Genomic DNA, 15,322 nt, shown 5'->3' with positions numbered 1-15,322 from the left:
ATTAACATCACAGTATCACAAATCCCAGATGAGTTGAAAAGAAGATGTCGTGGATTCAAAGAAGGAGCAAATAGGAGCGAGAAGAGGGAGGAAATTATAACAATGTCTTCCACCGATTGTAATGGGGAACGTGAGATCGTTTGCAAACAAGTTGTATACAGTGGAAGCTCTGAAGATCAATGTGCAAAGATGGATCGATTATGAAAAGGAGAAGATTACGGACAACCCTTGGCATTCTCTTCATTAGAATGTGATTATCTTCAGTCAGAGGCTTCCTCAGAGTTGTAGTATGACAGGCTGCTACCTGAGCTCATCCCTGTCCACAGTCACTTAGATAATAGAAGATACAACAACATTAAATATGCCTTCAGTAAAGTATTTTTGAATTAAAATGAGATAAATTACGCTTGAATTGAGACATGTGAGGAATTGGGTTTTTCGCTCCGACCTGAATGGAAACGGTCCCTGAAACCGGTAGATTTAAAGCATCTGAGGTCATGTTTACCTCAGCGGTGGGAAACTAAATGCAGCTTGCAAGGTGACAGGATGACAAATCAACCATGGACAGAGACATGCATGCAAAAAAAAAAACCCTGATTGAACAAGAGCTCATACAATCCACAGAAACCACTTTGAGAGTATAAGATAAATATACACAGGAAGTGCCTCCCACTCTTTTGCCCCTGTAAGTGTTCTCTCTCTCTCTCTCCCTTATCCATTTTCTCTCTCTCTCTCTCTCTCTCTAGCTGTGTCAGTGTTACTCATGGCACTGTGTTGCTGAGCAGCAGCCAGTTGTGTTTTTCCCCTCACCGAGCTCAGTCACTCTCGTCCTCTGATCTGACTCCCATGCACTCTGAGGCTCACAGGACAGAACAGACCTTTCCTCTCCTCCTCTTCCTCCAGTCTTGTGTCTGACAGGATTTCTTCTTTTTCTTTTACACGTATCTCTCTTTTTTCTCTCTGCCGGTTCCTTGGGCATTAGTGGGGTGCGTGTGTGTGTGTGTGTGTGTGCATGTGTCTGGGGGTTTCAGCATGGAAGCAGTGGCACTGTACACATTTCGTGCCACAGAGAGCGATGAACTCAGTTTTAACAAGGGAGACATGCTCAGGGTAAGAGAAACTATTTTTTACTCTGTCTGTCTGTCTGTCTGTCTGTCTGTCTGTCTGTCTGTCTGTCTGTCTGTCTGTCTGTCTGTCTGTCTGTCTGTCTGTCTGTCTGTCTGTCTGTCTGTCTATCTATCTATCTATCTATCTATCTATCTATCTATCTATCTATCTATCTGGTGATGTTGCTAACCAGTTTCTAAACTTTTTTTAAAAAATGATAAAAGTTCAGAGCTTATAAGTACTCTCAAGCTCTTTGGGGAGCTTGAGAAATACTGTAGTTTGTTACTCATTTTGAAAGACCCGCACTGCAATGCAAGGCTCTAGCTTATTTTTAGATCTAAATCATCACATGGTTGGTCATCATATGCATTATAAAGATTTTAGGTTTCTCACGTCTGAATTGTTCCACTAGTCAGTGCTCGTTTTATACCTATAGCTGCTTCTTGGTTTGTATTTTTTCTCCTTTTTTGGGGGGCAAAATTTTGGATCATTTCACCACCTTCACCAACTGTCGGAGATACAGAACAGATACTGTAATTGTTTATCATTTCCTGAAAGCTTTTGGTTAAACCATATCTGCATTTATTTTGGTTTTCATTCCCCTTTGAGGGCAGTAGACTCACATAAAATGTAACAGATTAGTAGCTTTGATCAAGCCAAAATGAAGAAACGGGATCTGATCGTGATAGATAATACTTTTTGGAGTTTCATAACATGGTTCTCTGGCAGCAGCAGAAAATTACTTTAAATCTTCAGTAGTCAAAGCGAGTACGGTTTCATTCATGACACCATTTAATAGATGACAATGACTTGAATGACCACAGCTGCTAAAGTACTAAGTGAAAAAAAACAGCACCTTGTTTTCATTTAGATACTTCTGGGTTTTTTTTGTTTTCTTTTTTTATGAAGTCTGTTCCTGTTGATTACGTCTGACTACCCTATGTATGTTTTATTCTTTTCTAAGCAGAACTTTCCAGTTATTCATTATACTTTAGCTCCCTAAATGTTGAAGTGACTCAGATTCTGTTGTTTAGCATAAAAACTATTGTTCATGTCAGGTTCTTAATATTATAGAAAAAAAGTTAAGTTATTATTCTTTATTGCTCTTTTCCTCGTTTCCCTGTGGGTGATGGCAAACTGCATTAGGCCTGCTAACTAGAAGCTACTTTTGTAGCTCAATAAATCATATGCACACACGGTACTGCGCACACAATTTATAATTTTGTTTCATCAATTGATGTTTTATACATATTTTATTGGCTCTGATATATCTGTCTCTACTGTACAGTACTTTGGGAAGACATATTGATTCTTTTAAGTGCACTTTATAAATAAAAATAGAGTGGAATATACATCACCACGAATACTGCTAAGAGAATACTCTTTTTAAATTTTTTAAGCGATCACAAAACACTTATTGAGTTCTTAATTTAACCTCTTTACTGGCCAGCAGGAGATTTTGTTACCTTCAGTGATTTGAAATGTTTATATTTTGAGAGTTCAATTTAATATCTAGACCCATTCACACACAGTTCAAGCATTCAAAGACTTCCAGTGGAAAGATGTCTGCTCAGACGTTGGTTTTCTCTTCTTTCCGTTGCGTTGAGGTAAACCGTGCAAATACCTTCTGTCTTTGACACTTACAACACAAGCGTCAGAGTAAGAACGGCCACAGCCTTCTCCGCTTTCAGCTTAAAATGTGACATGAAAACGTTTCGCCAAATGGCAGGAGAGTAATTTCGCAGAGCAATCATGACACGATTTTCTGATTTTATTTAAAGCCAACTTTTATATTTGCCGCACAAGAGAAACAACAGCTTGTGTTTCAGCTGTTGGCAATTGTTGGAGAGGAACGTTTTTGCTACAGACGCCTGCTCAGAAGTACAAGAGGTGGTCAAAATTTATATTGCAGCTCCAGCCGGTCAGCAATCACACACAGACAAATCCGAGGGATTAAGTTAACCACAAGATTTTGTCTCTGCCAAACAGTGCCAAGTGCTTCGCTAGGTCCTGCAATTTCAGTAACCCTTGATTCATAGGGAAATTGTATTAAAGTGTATTACAGATTTACAGAACAGTGTATTGGGACACAATTCAGGTGTTCTTTCAGTAGTACTTCTGATTTTAGTTTAGATCTTTTCCTTTCATGCCCTTAAATATTCTGAAGATCCTTCTAATCTCTGCGGTCTGCAAAGTCATCTGTGCATTCAGGCAAAATGAGGCGGTATTTACATCTGAAGCATAAGTAATTATGGTCGGCCTTTTGGGGATCATAAGCTTTATGGTTGCAGTAAATAGGACAGTCACCTGCAGCAGTTCTGGGTTTACGTGAAATTACTTTTTTTTTTCGTACTGCTGTGGTAAATGGCTATTTTGACACTGCAACCTTAATTTGTACTTCAAGTTTGCATATCGTTTATATTTCTTAACTTGTGCCCAAAAACTTCATATTTGTGTTTTAGTACGTTGAGGGACTAAAAATCAAAAGATTATTTTAACATACATTGATCTGTTTCCATTTGACGCTGGCTAATAATCTATCTCTGGTCCCAGAGAGGCTCATTTTCAGACTTTGTTGCCGGCAAGAACTGGAGCTTATTCTGCTCGGGTGCATTGCTTTGTTCATGTGTTATTGTGCGGTAGCCGCGCGGAGCCGGATCCATCACAACGAGAAGAGAGGCGACTCATAAAGAAGTGGTAAAAATAGCTTTGCGGATAAATAAAAAGTGGCAACTCTAAATTTCTGTTTAAAGTGCCAAGACAATGTGGACAAGTTTGGTCTCGACGGCCACGAAAAAGGAGCGCAGTGACGCCTCCTTCCTTTGTTTTAACCCTCTAATTAACAAATGTCAGAGGGCGTACATGTGAAATTACTTTACTTTTAAACATTAGTATTATATAAAATAATTACCAGCAGCGTAATTCAGTCTGATTGTTGCGCACCAAATGATGTTGTCATATATTCCATATTTGTAGTTTATTATACAATTATTAGTAGTATTTTGTTATCAGCGCTGTGACTAAGTAAATCTCCAAAAGCAACACATTTTGCCCAGTCAAAAGAAATTCAAGAGCAGATGCAAAACATAGCAATTTTTAAGACTATAAAACTCCAGTGAATCACAGTCGGAGTCAATGACCATGAATAGAGAAAACATCCTAAGCAGAGATTTCTAGAAATGGAAAACCTGGTGATGGCGGTGCGATGGTCTGTGGCTGCTTTGCTGCTTAAAATGGCTGATGAATGCAAAATATTCTGCTTGCTGGCAATACATCCTGAAACAAATATTTATTTGTATTTACTTTGTTTCTTTCCCCGTTTGAAATAAAAAGGAAAAAAACAAAAGCATGGTGAATACATTTTCATGACATTGAATGAATTCTTTGTGTTCTCAAAACTATCCAGTGAATACTTTTTCATGACTTCTATAGAACAAGCATTATGCAAAATATTGATACTTTTATATGGTCTTTGGCCTTGCAGTTGTGTTATTATTCACAAAATATATGTTGGTGAAATCTATCAAAGTCTGAAGGCCCATTTATATTGAATTATTCCGTTTGGGCAAGGTGGTAATCTGTTTCAGACTCTGCTTGTACAAGCTGTATGAAAGATGAGACTCGATTTTAACAGCACTTAGAAGAGTTAACATCTGTCACTTCCACAGTCGGCGTGATGCAGTCATGATGGAAGAATCGAGGACTTTTGCTTAGTATATATTTTTTCTTCATTGATTGGAAGTGAGGTTATCCAAACTGCTAATCAACATTAATAAAATGTTGATGAAGTAATGCATTAAATGACCACTGAACAACTATTCATAAAATATCTCAACATTTGTTAATAAAACACAGAGAAATTAATGCAATGTAGAAAATATTTATGTATTTAGTGTTAACCTGTTAGTATGATTTGTTCTTTAACTGGGCACTTATTTTGGCTAATGCTATTATTTACTAAATATCCAAACGCAACATGCAAAGTAATAAAATAATCAAACTAAAATCACAATAAGAAACTGAATCAAAATGTTCTGCACCATGTCAGAGGATGAAGAGATGCTAATTTCTGATTCTTTAGGTTCTGACGGGTCTGCGGTTCTTCTCCTGATCCATTCTGTCTGTTACATAGCAGCAAACTGCGCCACGACGGACACTTTGTTTTGTCTTCATATTTACACAGCATCCATCCTCGCTGAATTGTTCAGCTGATAATGCGCGTCTTTTCACTCACGTCTGTATTTTAAAGCGTTTTTTCTTCTACGGACATGAAATCAGGTAGAGGACGTTTTACAAAGACGCGGGTTGATAGCAGCTAATTGCGGCTGCGCAGTATCCGTCTCTAGGCAACCGTGGCGTTCAGGGGTCCTTCAGCTCCCGCCACGACAGTGTAGCTGACCTTAATATTGCCAGTGTTTTATTTTGGCGATTATTGTCAAACTTAGTGTTGATGTTTATTAGGCGTCTATCGGACAGTTATGTGTCGGTTCAATACGGGACGCACATTTAACGGCCAAATACGGGACGACGCTGTATTTTACGGGATGGGTGGCAATCCTATTCAGGGGTGCTGACGTACAATTTTAGGGGTTTAGATGAGCCACTGCTTGACATTAACAAGGAGAGACAGATGAACATTTCCCTGTTCGTCCGAGAAATGATGAACTAAAACTTCCTGGACGTCAGACAACATCCGGGTCTCATTATGTGTCTCTGCTTATTTCCAGGCCCAAATGAGCAACTTCATTTGGGCCGAGAAAATGCAAAACCCGCGACTTAAATAAATAAATAAATAAGCCTAAAATCACTTATAACAATCGGACTTGACAGAAACTTAAAAAGAGTTCCTGACTGTCCAGGAACAGTCAGTTAAGACAAAGTGCCGAGGTAGCACAGATCGTCAGAACACTTGATTTGTAGGCCCATTACGTCACAGAGCTGCGTATTCTTGTGCGGAGACGTCATAGGTTGTGATGTCACATACTGCTTTGTTGTGTAACTCGGGGTATAAATAACTCCAGTTGGTAACATTGGAGTTATTTATTCCCCAATGTTACCAACTGAACAACAAACAACAATGGCTTCATTGAAACGAGAGATGCGATTTTTAGTTAATGTTCAGGCCATCCCGGCCATAGAAGAATACATATTTCAAATTAAAGAGGAGGACTGGATGGACCTCAACTTTTTGGACCAGGATGAGAGTGTCACAGAGAGGACAAGATACCTGATCAGATTTTTGACGGAGGTTTTCTCAGATTTTGTAAAGGACGCTCTTGAGAACCTGGCCTACGGATATGGCGATTTAAAAGTTATATTTGGAAGCCAGGTCTCTCAGGCCTTTGCCCGGGCGATGGGAGAAGACACAATCATCCATGGAGAGTGTGCTGCAGTGTTCGACATGCTTTTCTTGAAGCATGCGATATCTGCAGTCACATCTCCCATGGATGATGAAGACCCGGTGTCACTTCTTCGGCCGGGCTTAGGACTCAGTTCTTTGGTGCGAGCTGTCATCAGTATCGTTCACGAACTGATGACAGCGAGACGCGCCAAGGGACTGAGGGCGTCCTTAGAGGAGCAGAGAAAGGACACAGTGCGACTTTTTGTGAAGTCGTTGCTGTGTCTGGGCATCAGGGAGTCCAAGACACGGCGGTGTTTTGACTCCCTGATGGAGGTACAGGAGCGTATGGTGAACAACATCTACACTGCCATCGAGGGCCATCCGGTGGAAATCCAGGTTGACTGGGTCCCTAGCCTGACGAAAAAGGTTTTCAGGGACCTCAGGAAAACCTTTGGCTGTTCTGCCGGATGGGCTCTGGGCTTCATGGAGCACGAGGCCGCTGACGACACAATCGTGGTGTGTCTTTTGAACCAATTAGAAAAGCACCAACAAAAGACAGCTGGTTTTTTCACAAGACTTATATCTGGTGCTCAAAACATCTTTAAAAGGTATGTCACAAAGTGACATACCTTTTAAAGATGTTATACCGCTGTCGACCTCGGCTCCATGACGCCCCCCTGTGCCTCCGCCTCTCTGCTCCTCCATCGTTCCAGGTATCGCATCGCCTCTCTGTTCCATCGGCCACCCAGTTCCTCCGTCGACCTCTCCCTCAAGACGACTCTCCGTGCCTTCATCGGTCCCGACCCCAAGAAGCCTCCATGTTCGATTCTGGTAAAAAGGACCCTTAATTACTTTGCCATGTTTTGGATTATTACCTTAAATTAATCATATTCAACTTAAGTAACTTTAAATGTTACTTCAAAAGGGATGCACAGTTTGTAGCCCTGTTGCCTTGCAGCAAGAAGGTCCTGGCTTCAATTCTTGGCCCGGGGTCTTTCTGTATGGAGTTTTCATCATCTCCCTGTGCATGGTGGGTTCTCTCCGGGTACTCCGGCTTCCTCCCAGTCTAAAAAGATGACTAGTAAGCACCAGCACCACTTGTGACTCCTCTACGGAAAAAAATGCATTTTACAAAATGATTTAGATTTTCTTAAAATTGGAATATGTCACTTCGACTGGAAATCTACCTTTAGTCTTAATCATCACAACATAGTCTCTTATTTTAAAATTAAAATGTTCTTCAGTGTGAGGTGTTTTAAATATTTCAGGTTTTCTATAAGTACAATTATTTCACAGAGCACACTAACCTGCTCTTAACATTTTGGAGACTATGTTTCAACAATAGATTTATTCAGTTCTGAGTGAAGCTTACTGCTCCACTCTGAAGGAAAATACAAATGTTACTCATGTGCGATTTATCTTTTACACATTTGCATCCACTCGTCAGAGAAAGTCTCCTCTGGAGCAAGTTAAGTTTTTGACTGATATTCATAGCAGTTATCTTGGATTGAAGAAAGGAAGGGTTTTAAGTTTTGTGTGGTGTTTAAGGTGAACACAGATTATGATTCTTTCTTTGACACAAAAGTAAACATAGTTATAAAATCTGTGTGAGTGTTGGAGGGTTGTGAGAAATGGACTCGTTCAACGTCTTCTCAGCACTTCACTCCTGTGTCTCAGATCAATTATATGCAGCTGTTCGAATCGATGCATATATATCTTGTACTAAATGTCTGTGGAAATATAAATATATCCTTAGACAACTGGATAATTTTCAATTCACTCGGTATGGATGCATGGAAAAATAATTCACTGGTCTTGCTTTTTTTATAGCTGTTTGAAGGTATTCTTAGTAGAGAAATGTCTGTAAAATTAGTATATTACAAGAATTAACATCTGTCACTTCCACAGTCGGAGTGACGCAGTCATGATGGAAAAATTGAGGCCTGGGAGTTGAAAAAAAGAACATCCCACTAACGAACCTCGACTATAGCCACAGAGAGCTTAATGAGGATTTCTTTCTGTACTTTTGCATTCAAAAACACTTTTGTTTGAATGAGTGTCGAGCGGCTAACTCAATAACAGAGCAATCATTTAGCTCTGTGAGTCAATGATGATTGATGCTACCAGCAGTAAATCAATCTGTGGTCTGGATCACATTTTCAAATGCTCACACAAACGTGCTATGTAGCCATTACAGCCAGCTGATGCATGAAATTAAGTTTTTGAGGGTAGGGAGGGGAAAGGGGGAAATTGTTTTGGCAAACACCCCAAAAACTTCTATGTCATTGCCATATTTAAGTTCTCAAAGCCTCAATGCTCTATTTCTGTGGTTGTCTATAAAGTGTCAAATGATACTATTATCTGTCACTGCTTTGGTTACTGATGTTTGTTGTATCAAATACTTGAAATAGTTATGCAAAGTACTTTTTTCTGCAAATGGCTAAACTAAAGTTTGGTAATCAATCAGATAAAGTCCTTATTGACCTGTCACACAACTGAAAAATAAATAAATAAATAAATAAGGGTGTTTCATTGATCTTGGTAACATCACCACTAAATTTGAATGTATTCGATTGCAGTGCATTTTAAAAGCTAAAAGGCTTTTGGTATGAAACATAGACATACTGAAGAGTATGCTGGTGCACTTCAAATTCGCACCAACTTCTTTACCGGCAGCATTTCATGTATTTACCCGTCTGTGAATGTTTGTTCCCAGATCACCAACATGGAAGATGATCCTAACTGGTACACAGCTGAGCTCCACAACAGGAAAGGCTTTGTGCCAAAAAACTACATCAACCTGAGGCCACATGCGTAAGCTCACACACACACACACACACACACACACACACACACACACACACACACACACACACACACACACACACACACACACACACACACACACACACACACACACACACACACACACACACACACACACACACACATTATGCCCCCACACATCCTCAGCTCTTCTGTAAATTGGGTGAATGCATTTCACACATCCAGCGCTGGTCCATCTAACTGCTCATCAGTCAGTGAACGTGTGCAGCGGGTAGCTCCAGGCGCTCTGCGCTCCGCTTTGGACATCTGCACTCTGGCATAAGGCAGAATGCCCAAGGGGACGCTCTCACTTTATGCCTTACATAAGCCCACAATCCAGGCGTCTGTGTGTAGTGTGTATGTCTTTTAGTGCTAATCTGCTTGTACACCCCATGTTTCCATCAGATGCTTGGACACCAGCTGGGTTATACATTTGCTGTGACAAACACCAAACTGACTACAAAACAAGTCGCTCAGCTGTGGTTTATTACACAGTGAACACTGAAGCCTGACCCAATTGGAGTAATATTTGTGAACATCCTTTGGAGAAATTTGTAGAGATCTTTATCAGTGTCTTCCTTCTCGCTCACAATAACGTGAAGTATATTGAAAAAAAATGTTCTAGTGTGATAAGAGCTACTAAGAACGCCCAAGAAATTAATTTACTCTGTTAGGTGGTTATAGCTTTGTTTTACTAATCTGGTTCACAAGAGCTGATTTTTTTCTTCCAAGCAACTCGCTCTAGCAAGCCGTCCGAATAAGCAAAACCTTTGATATAAAATGACAACGTTACTCTCCCTACACAGCTGACAGCCATATTTCCACTTTTAGCGAGTTGTTTTAAGTGCAAATTTAGCATCATGTTTCAAAAATAACTTCATAAACTCGTTTTATCGTTTCCTCGTTTCTCTTGTAAGTTCCTGTCAGCCCTTTTTTCCCTTTGAAATTCTCTGCAGTTTCAAGGTTTGTACTTATGCACTAACAGCTTGTTTGTCAAGTGTGTGTAATTTCTGGTACAGGAGTTTCTCAGTGGAGCATGTCTCTGTATCTACAGTCCCTTTTAAAAAAAACTCAATTTTCAGTCTTGCATTAGTGACAAAATTTAAGTCTGGACTTTGATTGGACCATTTCAACATACGAATATGGCTTTCGTCCAGTCACATGACTTTCTTTAAATACTAATGTTTTCTGCTACATTTTCATAAAAGCCAGTTTTGTAGAGGGTATACTAGTATATGACAGTAGTAAAGATAAATTCCTCCAGCTGAGTTGTGGCTCTCTGCAGCTCCTCCAGAGATATTGTGAGCACCTTGGCTTTCGGTGTGCCAAACATTCTCATCACAGGCCTATGTAGAGCTCGGGTAGTTCAGAAGGACGTTCAGGAAGCATAAGAGTAGATGAGGCTGATTACAAGTAGTCAATGAATGCTTTTATATACACAATAAAATTCAAACCAGTAATTTCCCTTCCTCTTCAAAATATATGCAATAGTTTGGTATGTCACGTAAAATTCTATTGACGCTGACTGAAGTTTTGTAGTGTAAAACATTTCCCATTGGAAAGAACATTTTGTTGGTGTGTTCTAACATCGGCGATATCTTTCTTTGTCTCTCTGCGTGTTTCTCTCTGTCCTCCAGATGGTTCGCAGGGCGAATATCTCGCGGCGTGGCGGAGAGTCGGCTGAGACACAGAGAGTGTGGAGCCTTCCTCGTCAGGGAAAGTGAAAGCGCTCCTGGAGAGTTTTCAATGTCTGTCAGGTAGGAGATAAATGCTTCCCATTTATATGAAAACCAGTTTTTCCTTATGTTGTTCATTAGGCAATGAGCTTTCGCTGGCTCCCGGTAGCTCAAAGAATAGACTTTTGAAATGCTTTTATTTGTTTTATATCACTGAACGGCTTAGCACCACACTGCTAAAACAATCCACCTGTTATTGCTCCTTTTGAGCCATAAATGAAACACTGATCAACATATTTTGAGGCATATGGTTTTGTTGATGGCACTCATCAAAATTTATTATTTGTTTAATTGTTGACTGTATGGTGTCTTTGTGACTTTGTGATTTTGTGTTTTTATCATCTAAAGCACTTTGAACTGGCTTGCTGCAAAAATGTGCTGCAAAAATAAACTTGATTGATTGATAGGCATTTGAGAGATCATGATTTAATTGAAAGACATGTAATGGATTAAGTGGGTCAATCTGAGCACATTCTGCTAGCTTGATTTTTCCTTGTTTTCTTTCCTTTGGTTGGTTCAGGGAAATATATAGAGAAGGATGGGGGTGTTGGGGGATAGACAATGAGGTGTGAAGAGAAGGCAGAGGGTAAAATGGAAGATTTGCCACCCTTCTGGGCTGATGTGACTTAATCTTGTCTGGCACAACATCTGGAGCCGCTGGTGCGGCTGTACGTCTGGCGTTGTCAGAGGAGGTGGTAGGGTGGGGACAGTGAGGGATGCAGCTGAGCCTTCTTGCTGGACCAGAGGGACAATATGCAATATTGGATGTGGAGAGCCTTTCTAGTTGGCTGATCACTGGGTTATAAGAAAAAAGAAAAAAAATTGGATAAAGGGGCTTTTGCAAGAAGCGTGTGGCTCCTTGTTAAAAAAACAATAATAAATGTGTCATAAGGGGACAGGAATGGTTTTGATGGCAACTTTTTTTGAGCAGTTGATCAAGAATGTCTGACAGGCTCCAGTCGATGGCTGGTGCAGCAGCTTAGGAAATGGGTCAGGTGTTGTCTGTGTGGTTTCTGTGAACTGACAGCGCTGCTGCCAGAAGAGGCGTCTCGGTGGCAGTAACCATAGAGATCCCAGTCTCGGCTTGGTTCAACTTTGATGTCCGTTCTAGAGCAGAGTGGATCAGGCTTGTTTTCTTGTTGAAATCTGTTGCTACAGATACTTTTGACAACAGACTGAAAATGATCAAAAACATTGCAGCGTTGTTTTCATATATATAGCTCATTTCTTGGTGATCCGCACTTTATCTATGGCAAAGTTCTAGACTTGACGATGATTCTGTGAACATAGGATTTTTGTGTTTTTCTGCTAATGTAGTTCCTGTGCAGTCTCGTCTTCCCCTTGGTTGTCTCCAGCTGCCTCTTGTTTCCCTGATTATTCCCTTGTGTCTATTTAATCTGTGTTGCCTGCCGGGTCGCGTCCTTGTCATTTCAGTCATAGGCTTTGTCATTAGTTGTGTGTCCTCCCAGCGCTACCAGAGTTCCTAGCCTCATTGTTCACCTGGGCTGCCCGGACTTCTGTTTTCTTCATGTTTGTCATTAAAAGTTTCCTCTGTAGGAAGATTATTTGTAGATCAATTGTCTTTGTAGATCTAAAGTCTCTGTCCATGTTGAAAGGGATCAAATCAGGCTGGTCCAGGTGTCTGATCAAAATAACACCTGGATGTCTTCCTTTTGGGGGTTTTGTGAGAACATCACACTGGCAGAACACCCTGGGACAGACACAAAAATAGCTAAAAGGACTAAACATATCCCATCTGTCTTGAGAATGCCTTGAGATCCCCCACAGGGAGCTGGGGAGTGACTGTACTGAGAAGAATATCAACGTGTCCCTCCTGGACTTGTGACTGCTTGGGAATTGTCCTTAACAAGTGGGCAACGATAGTTTGACGAACGGCACAATACTGAATGATGTTTCGTATTAAGTTCATAATCAATGATACACGGAGGTTCTTCATTAGAAACTTCCCAAAACTGAAATGATAACACTCCGAATGGATATTTAATTCACATCACTAAAAATGGACAATTGTCTTTACTGGAAAAACTAGCGCTGACAGAAATTAAACAAGGACATGGCCTTTCCCAGCCAGCACACCTAGGTGGGCCCCATATGGGATATAAGTGGGCAGGCAATATGGGTCCCAAAAGGGTTTGTCCACGGTTTCCATGGTGGCCCCACATGGGTTTGCCCAAGTAGATTTTAATGGGTGCTAACTGGGTTTTCAGTGGGTCCCACATGGTTAACTCACATGAGGCCCATCTGTGGCCCACTAGGGTGCTGTCAAGAATATTTACGTGGGTCCCAATTGGGTCTGAACTGGGCTAGAATGGGTACCAAGTGGGTTTGTCCACGGTTTCCATGGTGGCCCCACATGGGTTTGCCCAAGTAAATTTTTATGGGTGCTAACTGGGTTTTCAGTGGGGCCCATGTGGTTAACTCACATGAGGCCCATCTGTGGCCCACTAGGGTGCTGTCAGGAATATTTACTGGGTCCCAATTGGGTCTGAACTGGGCTAGAATATGGGTACCAAGTGGGTTTGTCCACGGTTTCCATGGTGGCCCCACATGGGTTTGCCCAAGTAGATTTTAATGGGTGCTGACTGGGTTTTCAGTGGGTCCCACATGGTTAACTCACATGAGGACCATCTGTGGCCCTAGGTGCTGTCAAGATATATGTCCCAATGGGTCTGAGGCTAGAATATGGTCCAAGTGGTTTGTCCACGGTTTCCATGGTGGCCCCACATGGGTTTGCCCAAGTAGATTTTAATGGGTGCTAACTGGGTTTTCAGTGGGTCCCACATGGTTAACTCACATGAGGCCCATCTGTGGCCCACTAGGGTGCTGTCAAGAATATTTACGTGGGTCCCAATTGGGTCTGAACTGGGCTAGAATATGGGTACCAAGTGGGTTTGTCCACGGTTTCCATGGTGGCCCCACATGGGTTTGCCCAAGTAAATTTTTATGGGTGCTAACTGGGTTTTCAGTGGGGCCCATGTGGTTAACTCACATGAGGCCCATCTGTGGCCCACTAGGGTGCTGTCAGGAATATTTACCTGGGTCCCAATTGGGTCTGAACTGGGCTAGAATATGGGTACCAAGTGGGTTTGTCCACGGTTTCCATGGTGGCCCCACATGGGTTTGCCCAAGTAGATTTTAATGGGTGCTGACTGGGTTTTCAGTGGGTCCCACATGGTTAACTCACATGAGGCCCATCTGTGGCCCACTAGGGTGCTGTCAAGAATATTTACGTGGGTCCCAATTGGGTCTGAACTGGGCTAGAATATGGGTACCAAGTGGGTTTGTCCACGGTTTCCATGGTGGCCCCACATGGGTTTGCCCAAGTAAATTTTATGGGTGCTGACTGGGTTTTCAGTGGGGCCCATGGTTAACTCACATGAGGCCCATCTGTGGCCCACTAGGGTGCTGTCAGGAATATTTACCTGGGTCCCAATTGGGTCTGAACTGGGCTAGAATATGGGTACCAAGTGGGTTTGTCCACGGTTTCCATGGTGGCCCCACATGGGTTTGCCCAAGTAGATTTTAATGGGTGCTGACTGGGTTTTCAGTGGGTCCCACATGGTTAACTCACATGAGGCCCATCTGTGGCCCACTAGGGTGCTGTCAGAATATTTACCTGGGTCCCAATTGGGTCTGAACTGGGCTAGAATATGGGTACCAAGTGGGTTTGTCCACGGTTTCCATGGTGGCCCCACATGGGTTTGCCCAAGTAAATTTTTATGGGTGCTGACTGGGTTTTCAGTGGGGCCCATGTGGTTAACTTACATGAGGCTCATCTGTGGCCCACTAGGGTGCTGTAGGGAATATTTACCTGGGTCCCAATTGGGTCTGAACTGGGCTAGAATATGGGTAACAAGTGGGTTTGTCCACGGTTTCCATGGTGGCCCCACATGGGTTTGCCCAGGTTGATTTCAATGGGTGCTGACTGGGTTTTCAGTGGGACCCAGATGCCTTAATCCTGTAGGAACAATTCTCATCTAACCTGGATGTGAATTACATTCATAGATATGCAATCTTGATCAACAATCCAAAGTCTAGCTTAAAACGTGTTCAAATAAAAAAAAAAAAAAAAAGAGATGAAAAATTTATTTTGCTCAAGGCTTTTATTTAGTAATTTAAAATATTGTCAGGAGTTATTTTTACCTCACTACAGCAATTATTAGAACTTCATTAATACTCAGGGAATGGTGCCACAAAAAGAAATCTGCAATTATTCACGACATCTTTGAAAATAACAGAAGCTAGTTTACTATAACAAACTTATAAACAGATCTATAAATATATATCTATA

General features: G+C 41.5%; 1 protein-coding gene across 4 annotated transcripts in view; it reads left to right on the top strand.

Moving 5' to 3' along the window:
• The first annotated feature begins 792 nt into the window (after nucleotides 1–792).
• grapa (GRB2 related adaptor protein a) overlaps nucleotides 793–15,322 on the top strand; it is a 45,770-nt gene continuing 31,240 nt past the window's right edge. The window contains exons 1-5 of one of the 4 annotated variants that reach the window (XM_055036086.1): nucleotides 6,174–7,056; nucleotides 7,162–7,279; nucleotides 7,374–7,478; nucleotides 9,165–9,262; nucleotides 10,912–11,031. In XM_055036086.1, the coding sequence (XP_054892061.1) occupies nucleotides 6,185–7,056; nucleotides 7,162–7,279; nucleotides 7,374–7,478; nucleotides 9,165–9,262; nucleotides 10,912–11,031 (1,313 nt within the window). In that variant the 5' untranslated portion in view covers nucleotides 6,174–6,184. Of the gene's footprint in view, nucleotides 1,111–6,173; nucleotides 7,057–7,161; nucleotides 7,280–7,373; nucleotides 7,530–9,164; nucleotides 9,263–10,911; nucleotides 11,032–15,322 lie in introns of those variants that run through there. The other 3 variants (XM_055036087.1, XM_055036088.1, XM_055036089.1) reach the window with 3 other exon arrangements.

The sequence above is a fragment of the Poeciliopsis prolifica genome, unplaced genomic scaffold (genome assembly GCF_027474105.1).
Source record: "Poeciliopsis prolifica strain line A6 unplaced genomic scaffold, Auburn_PproV2 SCAFFOLD010, whole genome shotgun sequence".
Lineage (NCBI taxonomy): Eukaryota > Metazoa > Chordata > Actinopteri > Cyprinodontiformes > Poeciliidae > Poeciliopsis > Poeciliopsis prolifica.
Note: the sequence above shows the minus strand (reverse complement) of the source record. Positions and strands in the feature narration are given on the sequence as shown.